The 15061-nt window shown below is 36.5% G+C and overlaps 1 protein-coding gene across 3 annotated transcripts in view; it reads right to left on the bottom strand.

The window, feature by feature from the left end:
- TRRAP (transformation/transcription domain associated protein) overlaps nt 1-15061 on the bottom strand; it is a 75309-nt gene that overhangs the window by 56465 nt on the left and 3783 nt on the right. For all 3 annotated transcript variants that reach the window (XM_086854795.1, XM_086854796.1, XM_086854798.1), the window contains exons 6-22: nt 14595-14699; nt 13910-13993; nt 13101-13157; nt 12389-12514; nt 11981-12058; nt 11669-11757; nt 10723-10819; nt 10219-10357; nt 9655-9733; nt 8427-8661; nt 7356-7683; nt 7145-7242; nt 6298-6492; nt 5573-5764; nt 3986-4151; nt 2493-2749; nt 1697-1897 (exon numbers count right to left, since the gene is read on the bottom strand). In XM_086854795.1, the coding sequence (XP_086710921.1) occupies nt 1697-1897; nt 2493-2749; nt 3986-4151; nt 5573-5764; nt 6298-6492; nt 7145-7242; nt 7356-7683; nt 8427-8661; nt 9655-9733; nt 10219-10357; nt 10723-10819; nt 11669-11757; nt 11981-12058; nt 12389-12514; nt 13101-13157; nt 13910-13993; nt 14595-14699 (2526 nt within the window). The remainder of the gene's footprint in view (nt 1-1696; nt 1898-2492; nt 2750-3985; nt 4152-5572; nt 5765-6297; nt 6493-7144; nt 7243-7355; nt 7684-8426; nt 8662-9654; nt 9734-10218; nt 10358-10722; nt 10820-11668; nt 11758-11980; nt 12059-12388; nt 12515-13100; nt 13158-13909; nt 13994-14594; nt 14700-15061) is intronic.

Genomic DNA, 15061 nt, shown 5'->3' with positions numbered 1-15061 from the left:
TAAAGTATGTACAGTTTGGAGTGCCCAAGGTAAGAAATGCAGAGGGCCCAAGAGTGTGGCTGGAAAATGCCATGGTACTTTCTGTGCTCTTGTACTGAGTGCTTCTGTGCTGAGTTTCATGGCAGATACATCTACCTCCATGGTCAGAAAGCATTTCAAGTTATGAGTGAGGTAAACCTTCACTCTGTCTCTCTCCTTCCCCAAAAAGAAATTTTCCTTGCCTTCCCTTCAGCAATAATTGTTGTGCCTAATCCCTTTATACTGTATGTATACAATGCATTTATACTATAAATGGTACCTTTCCATGCATGATGAAATGTCCCTGAAAGCAACTTCAAAACACCAGTAATTTAATGGAAATAGTATTCTTCCTTCGCAAGAAAATTTAATACATTTGAGAATAATTCAAATCAATCTTTTAAGATATGAAGATGATTGAAAAGTGGAGTCTATCTCTTTGAAAAATTTCTATTTTGTATGTGAGTGTGTGTATATGTATATATATATATATATCCTTCTCCCACAAAAGAAAGGAATATAAATGAGATGGGCATTAAAAATTGTTCTGGAATGCATGAAAAAAGGAATTATCAAGTTGCAAGTAAAATCTAACCATCCATGCTTAATAAGCTTATGCACAAAAAGCCCCTGCTACAAAGCGGGCATTTTCCAGGGCATTTTCCTTCCTTGGTATTTCCATTTACTTAACTAATTGTCACCCCAAGTTTTTATCACAGCATCTCAATGAAAAGAAAAAAAAGTTTTGGACAGACCACAAAAGTCTACCAGGGCACTGAATGAAAACCAGGATTTCTTGTTTTCAATTTATTCCACTTTTTTTTTTTTCCCCCTTTGTATTTTGACATTTCCTTTTCAGATATACAAAGTGTGCAGCAGATAACACTTTCTTGTTCAACACCAAGCAGCTGAAGATTGCTCTATATCAACATTAGATGTTAAAATCCTTTGGAAAACTTAGTTTTAATTAAACTTAGCAGAAGAGGTAAATGTCAGCAGCTACAGTATTTATAAGTATTCAATTCATCAGCTTCAGTACAGCGGAGAAATCAGTAAATCTGCATTTTAAGAATCACTTTTGCAAGCTATTTTTAAGCCTGATGGCTGGATGGAGCCAGAGAGCCAGCTGCCTGTGAAGAAAATTGCTTACTACATTTAGATCATATCTACTTATGAAAGTCTAATTGAAAAGGTAAGTATTAAAACTCTACAGACCAAATTATCTCAGAATCCAGTTTCACTCTCAGAGATTAGATTGCTGTAATTAGTGAGAACTAAGCACTTGTGATACACCGTGACTGCCAGATGAAAGCTAGTACAGTTCAAAGTGCTTCTAGAGACAGCAAACAAAACCAAATCACTTGAGTCATGAGAATAATCACCACTGAAGAATTTCTACTGTAAATTTTTGGTACATTTCAAAAAGCAAATAGGGACTTTTAGATTACATTCCTGCTCCTAACCTAAGCAATATACCAGAAGTTCCCACCTTACCCATTCTGTGAAAACATTTAGTTGGGCCAGTTTAGCTCTGTATCCTATCACTTCAGAAGAGCAGTACAGCATGCCTAAATCTATTATTTTGAGGGTAAAATCTTACACAGTTTATAGAAAAAATCAAGAAAGAACATCCAGATATTTTATATTTTTCAGCATTGAAAGTAACTTAAGCCCTTACCTTTTCCATTGGGAGCTGAATGGATGCTTTACAGTCTGAAAATTCAATTGTAATACTGGGTCCTTGGATTTCTGTGACCACATATTGTAGTTTCTGTGATTCCTTCAACATCTTCCTGTTACTTCCACCAAATTTCCCAAGCACACGGTAAGCCACGTGGGAGATGCTGTCAGCAGGATTGCGCAGGGTTCGCCACAAAGCCTGGGGGTTGAAAGGCACATGGGCAGACCAGGCTTACCTCAACATTGTTTGAGTTGTAATTAAAAAAAAAAGTCAAGGAAAACACTTTATTATTGTATTTGGGTAACTGACCCTGCATAAGTCCCTAATCAAGGTTGAATATAAGCAGTGTAAGTCCACAACAGCCCAAGCGCTTTGTAACAAGGTTGTCCTAAATGCAGTTTTAGATTAGACTACTGTCATTAGCTACAAAATCTTTGCTATCCTGGAAGGCAGTTTCATGTTTATGATGAATATAAATATATACACTGTTAATTAAAAAAGCAGGCCAGTTAAGTCTGGAATTAAGCTCAGAGCTAATTTTGAAATATAAAAGCAAATAAAGTAAATAGAATATAACCATTTAACAAAGTATATAGGAGAAACAAATCACTTCTAAATTTTCAGAGTTTTCAGCTAACAGCACAACATCAACTATCCTTCTTCACTCATATCAAACTGGTGTGGGTTTCATGACGGATTTTTCAAATTTTTTAACCAAAGCTTCACACAAATTTCTAATAATATTCAGCAAATCAATGACCTCTTGTGGTCTAACAGGAAACAACACTTTTACCTGCATAAGCTCAGCTCGAACTGGCTGAATATGGTCATACAGAAAGTCTGGCTGCAAGTTATCCACACACAATTCCAGAGTCCTTAAGCCCTGGCTAACGAGGGTCTGGGATCCATTGAGAGCTGACACCAAGGGGTCCATCAGCATTGGCAGGTAAGGCAGCAGCGAGCTCAGACGAACGGGCACAGTGAGGCAGAGCTCTACAAACAAGTCTTTCATGTGCTGTTTGTGAAGGCCACTTTGTAACATATTAAGTCCTGAAAATTATGGATAAGTTATACACCCACAGGAAAAAGACAGTCCACAGTTTACTGTTAAAAATTGCTATTTCCTAATTTCAGAAGAACCTGATGTTTTTGAACACTGTAGAGCTTACAGCTCTGCAAATAAAGGATTTAAAAAATATTAATACCATTCATTATTCTAACTTACATCTAAGGATGTAATGCAGTGAATGCTTATTTATATACACACATATAGAATAAAAAGCATCTATGTGTATTTTAAAGTTTAATATTGGACTCAGTAAGACAGCATTTGAATACAGCAGATAAAAAAGAGATAAAGATAATTTGACTCAAACCTCAGCCTTGTAACAATAAAAAACAAATCCAGACAGAACAACTGGTTTTTTTTAAATATTTTGAATCCTGAAAAGAAACATTCATTGAGTTCAAGTACATTAATTGCCCCACACAGACTAAGCACATTCCCCAAGTCATTTTTCTCCCCATAAAGATTTCACATACTCCATGAATCTACTGACATGACTTTTACATAATGACTTATTGATAACATATTTATTTGCTAACTACAATAAAAACTGTCCCTACAGCTGTAGATCTGAACCAGCCTACAGTCCTGGAATAATTCTAATTAGCTTGTCCTTAGGTTTAAGTAGCTCTCCACATTTCCTTGCTCACCCTCAGTATTTTTGGAACACAGTTCTTGCAAGCATAAATGCTCAATTAATCAAACTGATTGTTATTTCCATTTCTTTGTGCAGTCTGGCACTACCTGATTTCTATTTATCATGCCCTTGCAGGGGCACACACAGGCCCTCAACTGCAGAACAGCCAGAGCTTCACTGCCGTGTTCTCCCCACAAAACCAGTGATGGCCTGGCAATGTTCCTTTAGTCTACTCACTCATCCCTCAAATGCTTTATGCCAACAAAGTTATCCATTGCAAAAAAAAAAAAAGCCCAAACCAGTAAAAGAAACAAGAAAACTCCAACAGCCCCACAATGAAAAGAAGAAGAAGCAGCAGAAATTGTGAAGCAGCCAAAACTATGGAGCCTGAAGCAGCTGATAGTAAATGAAAAAAAGCACATTCAAGGTATTTAAATCAATTGCTAAAATCAAAATCCGAAGCTACTTATCAGGGGTAGGGCTTTAGTTTTGAGGGGTTTTTAACTACATAACATAACTTTATTACTACTATTCACATAAAAAAAATCAGAAGCTGGGGCGGGGAAAGAAGGTTTTGTTCTACCTTGCAGTAAGTTTGGTAACAGCGGCAAGAATTCTTGGTATAACAGATCATGACTGCCTCCTCCAATAGATCTGAACAGTGCTCTGAGCAGCAGGAAATAGTTATAGGGCTCTTTGGCAGTCTGTGCAAGTTCCATAGAGCTGTTCACAATCTTGTGCAAATGTGGCTATAAAGAAAATAAAGCTTGAAGATTAATAAAGTATCAAATTTTATCATCACCATCGTACTGTACAAGAGTTTAGCATGAGATTCTGCAAATCTGACAACGAAAAAATATTTCCTCTCAAGTACCTGGGAATGTGGAGCAGAAATCAGAGGTGTCAGAATGGCAAGAGAGGACATTTAACAATAATAATTTACCCCGCTCTAATTTCATCACTAGTTCCTAATTCTTGTCAATGCTAAAATTACATTTTGAAAGCAAACACTCTCAAGTGAAAAAGGCTATGGAACTGGTGGCCTTTCTAAAGCAGAGGACATGAACACCTTGTAAGATTCATTAAAAATAGTTGATAAATACCAGTATTCTCAAGGACCAGAGACAAACAGCAGCGTGTCTGGCTATTATTAACATCTAAAAAGCTTTCTACATTGCTATGCAAACGCTGCAAACAGCCTTCATCATTCAATTAAATTGTCTGCCCTAGGCCCCTATCATCCATCCTACAGAAACAAAAAAAAAGTAACAGAAGCATGAAACTGTGAAGGTAGTGAATTACACTCTTTAAACTCCATCTCCATCTTATAAAATCCAAGTGACCTTAATTCCGATGACAAACTGCAAGAATGAAAGAAAGATTATATGAATATTGCTTCATATTACTGTTAGTTTTCAAAGATTCTGGGAAATTGGTAATTCCCCCCTCTGCTCTACAAAGCTACCTGTATCAGAAATTTTGTTTGGTGCAAAGTACAAGGAAGAAAAACAAAGAAAAACTATGAGAGAACAATTAGTGTTTCATTAAATTCTTAATGTCTTTTCTAGATACAGGCAGCTGCTGCTTTTATGAGGAAAGTGCACTCTTGCTACAAGCTCAGCATTTCTAAATTCATTGAATAATGAGATGATCTCATCAACATAAATAGATCCGTGGAATACACAATATGCTGTCAGTAGGAAAAATAGCATTCCCTAAGCCCAGACTTTCCAAGAGCATAGAAAAATCTAACTCAAGAGGTACATGTCTCTGAATATGACACAAGTGAACAAGATTCACCAACACAGAAAAAAAGTGATTTCAATCCAAGCAAAACTCTTAAGTTAATAAAGAAACAAAGGGAGAAAATATGCAAGAATTTATGCTTGTCTTGATCATGAAGTTACATGGGCTTATGGCAACCACAGTCGTGTATCAGCCATTTATACTCAGAATCAGAACACCACTTCATAGTTTCAAATGTGAAGAAAATATTCACAGAAACCATCTCTTATAAACAAGACCGTGTACTTGGAATTTGGGAAAAAATAGAGATGTGTCACAAATAGTGCTTCAAAACATTAAATGACTCTCAAATGTTAGGACTGTGCAAAACTCTTAAGAGTGCTGTTTTTAAAGCACCCTTATTTTTAACACAAATGACCTTTACCTTCAGCATTTGTTCATTTTCAGCTGCAAATAGTGAAACTGAGCCAAAGACTAACTTGAACAGCTTGAGATACAGATTGGAGAGTTCCACATTAGAGCCCATTTCTGGCAGACGATCCAGAAGATACTCCACCAATATGGTTGCAAAGAGAGCAGAGGTAGTAGGGTTTGCCAAGAAAGAATTGGCAACAATCTGTAATAGGAAACCACAGAGAACTTATTACTACTGTAATAAAAAGAACAAAAAGATAAATGTACTATCCATTTAAAAAAAAAAATTTAAATTTCTTTCCCCATCTCCACTGCTACCCAAGTGATTATGTTTGTCCTCAGTGGAAAACAATCATGTATGCAGCTTAATGTTGGAGTCTTAGGTTAAATTTTAAATGGATATTATAGGATTTGCATTCTGTAAAACAGTAGAATACTAGCACAACAACCTGAACAAAACAAGTCCATAATGTTCAGTACTTTTCAAGAATTAAGTCCATTCCTATCTTGTAAACTGAAGTGTTCATGTTTGTATTGCATCACTTAGGTAATGTTTTTTGAAAACCCATCTTTAAATTATTTTCATAGACTACTCTTTATACAGACTGCTTCAAATCTCACATGCTAATTTCAATATTCCTATTTATAATTCTGTGTTAGCCATATGTACCTCAAAGCATAAGCTCTTTCCTACATGCTGTTCATTATCAATTCAAAAAGCAAACAATAACATACCTGAAGAGCATAGTTTTTAGAGATCCTCTCCACCATATAAGGAACAGTAGTTTGAAAGATTTCTTTAAAAGTTAAAGGGTTCATCATTGTGAACACACCAGCAAAATGCTCCAGAACTTCCTTTTCCTCTTTCATCCTGACTGTCTGACAGTTTGCTACTCGAACATATGTCTGTCCATTTCCTGCTATTTGTACCTACAGCAATTGAGACACATACACTGGTTACAAAATTTGAGTAGCTTATTCCCCATTACTCTTAAAATAGCTTTTGAAGGTAACTGAGATTTTATGGGTTTTACATGCAAGCCCCACACAACCAGAAGTTGGGCACAAGAGCCAACCATGACAAAAATACTAAAATTGTGTGTTTCCAGAACAAATTTTAAAACCAGGAAGTTAGAAATGGAGAAAGACAGCAGTAGGAGTTATCAGTGTATTTGTAAACTACTTGATACCCAAACGCATTTACATTTCATTATTACTTTCTGAAACTACAGAAGATAAACACAGATGTGAATGCTCCAACTGTTAGCTAAACTATCTCTTTCAAGGAAAGATTTAATTCACTACATGAAAGACAATTATTTCCAGTCTGACCTGCCTGCATGAACAGACAAAGACAACTGTTGAGAAAATAACCTGATGCTTGCAAATAGTATGTTGAAATTCACTTTTGAAATGAATTCTTCATGTTGAGCATTTTTCAATAGTTGTGGTCCCAAGTAAAGATTTAGTGAAAATCTACTATATGCATAATCTGTGTTTTAGCTGACAAATAAATCCTTAATAAAAGATCTAACATACAGTGACAGTATAAATAGAAGTGCTATGTGGGGAGGTTACATACCTGATAAATATCTAATGCTTGCATTGCATATTTTACCAGTTTTATATAGATTTGAGTTTCCTTGGGTTGCAACTGCTTATTAGGAATGAACTGTGCTTCTGAAAGAACAATAAGATAGTTCAGCATTAAAAATACTATCTGTTTTCATTCTGGAGAGGCTTTTTTTCTCTAGAATTATGAGAGATAAATACAATTAAATATGCAGTTTTACCACCAGGAGCTTTGCATGAGGTGATGCCCCACGTGATCGTCTTGACCCCACAGACCAAAGTTTTCACTAAGCTCCGGCAATCTGTGACCTGAAATGTCTGCTTATCTTCCTTTTCTTTCTCCCCTTGTTTTTCAAACACAGGTACTGGTGCAGGGGCCACGGGAGTGGCTGGGGCAGGAGATGGGACAGGAACAGGGGCTGCATTTGCTGCTGTGGGCACTCCAGGTAACGCGGCTTCAGCTGCCCCGAGCTCGGACTGGGGCTTGCACTTCTTAAAAATGACGGACAGCTGGTAGCGTGCTATGGTGTGGAACTTCAGAACAAACACCTAAGGCAAAGGAGGAGAGGCAGATCAAAGAACAGGGAGGTGGGGGGAAAGACAAAGAAAATAAATTTCTTCTTCAAAAATCATCCTAAATTTGATAGTACTAATATTTCAAATCAGCATACCAAGATCAATAAAACTTACAGCTATTTTTAAGTCATTCAAATGACGGCAAATGTTTTCAAGTGTATCAATAAACTAGTTTGCCTTCTTCAAACAATTACTGCATCGTTGATTTTCAAAAATGAAAAAAAAAATTCTATATAAAGATCTTTGAAAAGGATCCCTAGGTCTTCAAAGAGCAGCTATTTCTAATTGTACAGATTGTATAGTGCCATGCCAAGGACTTGTGCAAAGATCTTCTTTCAAGGCTTAAAAATAAAACCCACACCAAAAAGCATACCCATAACCAGAAGGTATTAAAAAATACAATTCTTGCATACTCTTATGCAAGGAAAAAAAAAGATTTTAACTAAACTTTAGAATAAAATTATTTAAAAGAAACAAAGCTACTCAAAACAGACATTCAATTTCCTGCTTTGAAACTAGCAACTGAATGAAGCTGAGTCGACAAAGCATCTCCACTACACTTGCAGAGCATTTTAAAGAGCCCTTCTCTGAAGCATTGAAGTGAAATACAGTACACAGGCTGTTCCTACATATTCTCATTTCTAAAGAAAGGAGAAAGTAAAATGTGATTGACAGGATATCCAAGCAATTATCAAATGCTTTAAACGAATCAATACCTCCAGCATTCTCATAAGGATGTCTCTACCATTTCCATTTTCCTGTTCACTTTTAGAGCGGATACAGTCTACCAAATTTAGCAGAAGTTTGCAAGACATGGTCTGGATACTGCTTGGCAAGGATTCATCATCAATGTTCTTGGCAAACAGCTGGACAGCCAGGGAGAGGTCATTGAGAGGCAAGTGCTGCCTGACATGATGTACCAGGTCTGCCAGGGTGCTGTATGCAAGGGGTCTACAGCCAAAACAAGGAATGAGGAAAACACACTGAGCACAACTACAAATGTTTTTAATTTGACTAAGCAAATAATTACTGCCTAGAGATACTTCCAAATTTCTCAGTGTAAGCTTTCTGTTTTCATATGCAAACCCAGAGCTCACACAGATTTTTTGGTTACACAAGAGAATTTTAACCTGTGCAACCTAACCAATGATGGATCAATGGATCCCATAACTCTGGTATTGCCTTTCTGATCTTTCTTCCTTCACAGCAGAACACCTCACCACGTATTTTCATCAACACACGTGTTACCCACATCTTGAGCAGTGCTGGTAATCTCTAATATCATACAATCATAAATGATTCATGATTTCAAAAGCAGTTATGAAATCTGATACATTTTAAAAACCATTTCATTTCAAACACCAGGTAAAGAATCTAGCAGATCAAATACTTCTAAATCTAATACATGTTGTCATGTTGGTACTTAAACAAAATGAAGTAATTCTCCTAGTTCACATACTAACTTGGACAGCAAGCTCACCTAAAATTTAGACTACTGAAGACACAGAAAGTTAGGTATACTCTCCATTTACTTTTTCAATTGCAAACAAGTAAGTTTTAAAGTATTTATTGACAGAACAGTTTAAATCTCATTCAGATTTTACACCAGACATAAGATTTAGGGTGTTTCATGAAATATGGGGCAGATACTGAATTGGTTTCTCTGTTTCGGTTGTCCTCCACAATTCAAAAAACCAAAATCATCTTCATTCACCCATTTTTCTTATTTTGTCCTACACACACATTACCGTGCTGTGCCATCAAAGTGTTAAACAAAAGCCACCATTACAGCAGCAGAAGCTCTGCCAATAAAACAATCTAATAAAATTAGTTATCTGAAGCAAAGATTTAGGACCCTATACAGAGGCTGCAGTAAACATTAATAATTTTCAAAGTAAGCAGCCCTGGCTGGCACTCAGATCGTTACTCTAAACTTTCTCATACCTCAGCGTCTCCCGAGCAGTGTATCCAGAGCCAATCAGTATAGATTCATCAAACAGCTTGTCCATGCATGGGATAAATTCTACAGTTTAAAAACCAGAAAAAATTAACAAGCCATACACAACAATCAGCAAAGGAAATAATCAAAATAAGATAGTTAAGCATTAAAACACTTTAAACCTAAAGTTAGAAAGGGATTTTATCCTAAAATTAATTCCTGAAGCTTATAAAGGGGAGTGCCATTTACAAGGAAATTTTCAAGCAATCTCTTGTGATCGTCTACTCCACTGACACTTGCCCTTTGAGTAAAACTGCAGCACCCAGTCAAAGCCAATTATATTTGCAAAGACAAAGAAATGCTTGGCTTATTGATAAATTTGAAAATCTTTTTGTATAGAACTAATGAGTTACTGGAAATGTCAAGTTGGGTAACCTGGCACACAACAATTCTATTTGGCCTGGCATTTTGTGATAGTCCAATAAAAATAAGTAATATGCCTCTTAAACTGACAGAAATAGCAGAAATCTTTCCAGTTTACAGGTACACTTTAAAGAAGTGCTACATACGGCTTCTCAGGTCTGTTGTCAGGATGTGCTTAGCAGCAATCAGGAGTTCTTTCCTGAGGTGTGCTGTTTCAGCTGGACAATTGGAGAGCAGCTGCAACATTCCTTTTACCATTTGCTGAGAATATTTAGCCACTAATTCCTGCAACAGAAAAAGAGTAACATGAGTACAACTACTACAACATTCTAATCTTAAGGTTTGTGTTATATTTGTGAGATAGCACTCCATTAAAATTCACTAGTTTCTCTTCCAAAATCTTATCTTAAAACTAAATACAACAGTCATTCCATAAATGCCCAGGGAGGGGAAATGGCATATTTTTACATTGTATTCACATGAGGATACTTTTGAAAGGATAACCAAGTACAGCTCCACCTTCAGATATTCTACACAAATACTCCCATCCCTACACCCTGCTGCACTGCAGTCATGCAGGTCACTTGCCTGACATAAAGCAACTAGAAACCTGATGCAATAAGGACCAAAGTAATAAAAATTCATCCTACCTGGTAAATTCTGATGATGTAAGCCAAGAAAGACAACGTTTTAATCTGAGCAGCAATAAAATCAGCATACAACTCCTTGTTATAAAGTTTATGTTGTCTGAAATTAAATCAAACAATGATTACGATTTTGTTCCTCCCCTTTAGTACCTTCACTCAGAAAATTCAGTGAAGTTTCAAATTACATCATCTTGTAGAGAAGTTCTTGCTTCTTAAAAGAATACAATCTCTCAATCTCTCAATCTTTCAACAAGCCCTCTGCCATTCAAATTTCCAGCAGCACCTTTCTATAGAAAGTTAAACCAGTACAAGGCAGTACACATTTGGCTCAGTTCCCCTAACTGGGGCCAGTTTTTCTCCAAGCAATATTCCCTCCCAAAGACTTGTCTATCTCTCTCAAGCTTCAACCACTTAATCAGGTCATCCAGGCAGAGAGGGAAAAGCAGAGACCTTGCTCCCACTGCCCTGACCAGAACCACTTGCTGCTCTTCAGCAACATCCATCACTGAGGTAGGAAAAGCAGTGCCTACCCCTGCAACATCACAAGGCTTCATGGAAGCTACACCTAGGAAGAATACAAATCTATCACAGATGGTATGGCAAAGATTAAACAACAACAAGTGTCCACAATCCCAGGGTCTTCATCACGGTCTGTGATGATGTGGATATTTGTCAGAAACTCTGTTTTTAAAAAAATTCATTATCAAATAATAAACTGGGACCTACTGCAAAACTATGGACTTTACCAATGACATATGATGCCAGTAACTTCACCTACAGTATCTTGGTAATTTTTAGTCAAATAATCGTTGCTAATTTTGAGATTAAAAGCAGTAAGACTAGAATCGAAAATCACAAGGTAGAAAGAAAAAATATTTTGAGCAATACTGAATGACAGGTTTAAGTAGTTTATCTCAAATATCATCAAAATACTGTTAAATGCTCTTACCTTGCTTGAGCAGAAACTTGTATTATAATAGTGTTCATAATCAAGGGCACAAATTCAGCTACTACATTATGAATGTTCAGTTTGTAGAGCTTAAAAAAAAAAGTATTATTAGAGAAATTTGCAAGTCACATTTGCAGTCAAATTACTGGAGAGCTAATAAAAAAAATAAGACGTCTCACCAGCTTATTTTTAGATGATATTTTAATTTCAAAAGTATATAACATTCATTTTTACTAGTATGTTAGACAACAGAAGTTACACAAGCCATTCAGTAATGAAGTATTTACATGCAAAATACTGAAGTGTACTAACCTGATACATGAGAACAACAATAATAGGTAGCTCAGCCAAGACCTTTAGTGATAAAGATCCTCTGGGAATTATTGAATGCTGAAAGAAAGAATACATGCTTTATAAACAGTAAAATTATTAATTCAAAAGAGTATGTAAAACAGTTTTACAGAAACTGCTCATTTTAGTAGCACTATATTTAATAATAATAACATTTAAAAAACACAAAAGCATTGGGTATTACATTAAATAAAAATCCTGTAATTACAGCTGCATAGAAAATATCTGGAAAGTTTCAATCAGCTTCTACAGAAAAGTTTTGATAAGAAAAACAAGCAAAAAGCGAGTCTGTTATTTTTGCCTGGCCTAATGATCTGTGGTCCTGTGCTACAGACAGCCCCCCCAGTTAAGAGCAGGCAGAACACTCACTGTCCTCGTTTCACTGTCCTCTCGCTCAGGATTCACTTTCACCACAATGGTTGTAATCATGCCAACCATTTCAGGAGTGGGAACAGTGTTCTCTGGAATCACCTGAGGGTTCTCAAAATACCGATTCTACAAGCAAAGAGCAGAAGAAAAATATCATAATGCCAGTAATAGTCGAAAGGCCATCCATCTCCTCAGATCTCCTCCAGATAATTTTCCCCTGGAGCTGTTTTCTCCTCTCTGCACGTGATGTTTGTACTGCAGCATCTGTCTGGGCCAGACACACACCCTGCAACCCTTCCCACTGGATGGAGAAGCAGGAGAGCTCCCCCAGCCAAGGCGGTTCTCCAGCTAAAGGAAAACATCCCAAGAGTTACTCTGTATCAGGCAGGGATGATCAGACCCCACCCTTCCCTCAAAAACACTTTTGGCTACATGGAGACACCTGCAGCCAACCTCACCCTGCTCCAGAACTTCAGCTCACTTTGATTTTCTCCTACCAGTAACAATGTGCCAGAAACAGAAGGTTTTCCAAATCAAAATCTAAATGTCTCCATTTCTAGACATAGTTCTGATAAACTGATTCACTAAAACTATATTTACTTTCTATCACTAGATGCAAAGCAATATGTCAGTATCCTTTAGAGTTAAAATTAAGAAACAAAAACTAGTTTTCTGACTATAGCAAGAACAATTTAAGAAATAAGAAGCTTACCACTACTTTTGGAAGTTCCTTGTAAATCTGTTTCACGAAGTCCAAAAAATGATGAATCTAGGAAGGAAGAAGTCAGTTACCATAAATATTTTTTTTAAAAGAACAATTAAAAAACACAATTTTAGAATCTTTGTATTAACAATACAAATACATTGTATCTCTACTCACCAGTACAGTATATTTTTCATGATAATGAAAATAATCTGAAAGTGTTCTCCTACCTCCTTCTGCTCTGTCAGTATTAATTCAAATTTCACTTGGAAAGAATCTGATCTACATATCATCTCTACATAGTTCCAATGCAGTATTGCTAGGTATAATTATTATGAGACAACTAAGTCTTCCCAAAAGAAAATCAAGGCAAAAAGCAAGAGAATCACAATGATAACTTCCATATTTTCCTTGATGAGTCACAGAAGAGAAGATGGGAGGCAGGAGGAAGTCAATCAGAGTACATTCCTTTTTCAGGATTTTCCTTTACTAAGTAAAAGGGAATCAATTCTCTTCCTTTGCATGGGAATTTTATTCCTTAGACTGATCATACTACCCATAAACATTTAAACCAAGTACAACTAAGCTTTAACAGTTTGGTTTTTCCCCCCAGGAGTGCTAGCATTATGCAATCCTCTTTTAAAAATTACTTTAAGATTAAAAAAAGGAAAAAGAGATTAATCATATGGTTACTACAACAGGTCAGGCAGCATAAAAGGACAACAGCAAAACAAATCAATCAATCCAGTTGAACAAAATAGCAATTCTGAAGAGCATGGCAGCAAGTTTCATCCCATGTAACGAGAATTATGACTTACTTCTTGAGTGATTGCTGGTCGAAACTGTTTGTGCAATTCAATAATTATTCTTAGACAAATCAGTACATTTTCTTCATTCTCCGTCTGGAAAATAAAAAGGAAAACTTTTTAGTGAGCCCACTGCTGAATTCCTCAACTACTCACTGGGTACTTCAAAACCCTGTAAAATTATACTCTTCTCAGCAACCTAAAGTGCTCCATTAATATGGATTTGTGTGAGCAAGACACCTTTCCTTGGATACCCTGCAGTCCTAGAGTATGGCTGAAATCAAATCCACCCTGGAGGAATAAAACCCAGACATCTCAACCACTCTGTATCATCAGACCTGTTCCCATTGCCCCTCAGAGACCCCCCATGTGAGACCCCTTCAAATGATGGTGGTGTGAATTCCAAGACACAAAACAAACTCCCAAGAAAAAGCTATCTGTGAGAAAATCTTGCCCAGCCTGAGAACAGTTCCCCGCATTTGTACAATCCAGGTTTCTAAAGGGCAGGAGAGAACATGCAGAAAACCTGTAGGTGCTAAGAGAGGGCATGGGTGAAGCTTAAATTCAATGTCCTTCCATTCCTGCTCCAGCAGCACAGCTACTGAAAATCCTACCCCCAGCAAATTTTGGAGATGAAGAAAGCAGATGAAAACATTTCTGAAAATTTCAAATGGTTTTAAGAGGAATTAAAAGATACCTCTAGAAATCTGAACATCACAGACAGGATATTTTTGGTATGAAGACGAAGATGTTCATTTGTTGGTATTCTGTGAATTATTTCAAGCACAAGCTTCCGGAGTTGCTATAAAAGAAAAAAAAAAAGGAAAAATAATGATACAACAGAACTTTTTGAAAGGCCTACAAAACCCAACAATTGGCTGCAGCATCTCTTTCAGCTTAATAATACTGCATGTTGAAATGGAAAAAAGCCATTTTATTTTATGTAGACATAGGCTCATACACAAAGACATAGCCCTTCCTACTACCCACCTATGTGAATGAGGCAAATTTAACAAATTTGTCTGAAAAATCAGACTTATTTTAAGGAATGCAGTTTTAAGTATTTAATGACAAAGACTGAACTTTTGCCTTTCCTAACCTTCAGTAAAGTCAGTAATTTGTAACAACGTGTAGTATTTCAGTAAGAAAGCCAGTTCTGTTACA

This window comes from Cyanistes caeruleus, chromosome 17, assembly GCF_971803275.1.
Source record: "Cyanistes caeruleus chromosome 17, bCyaCae1.hap1.1, whole genome shotgun sequence".
NCBI classification, from domain to species: domain Eukaryota; kingdom Metazoa; phylum Chordata; class Aves; order Passeriformes; family Paridae; genus Cyanistes; species Cyanistes caeruleus.
This window is presented reverse-complemented; position numbering and strand designations above follow the sequence as displayed.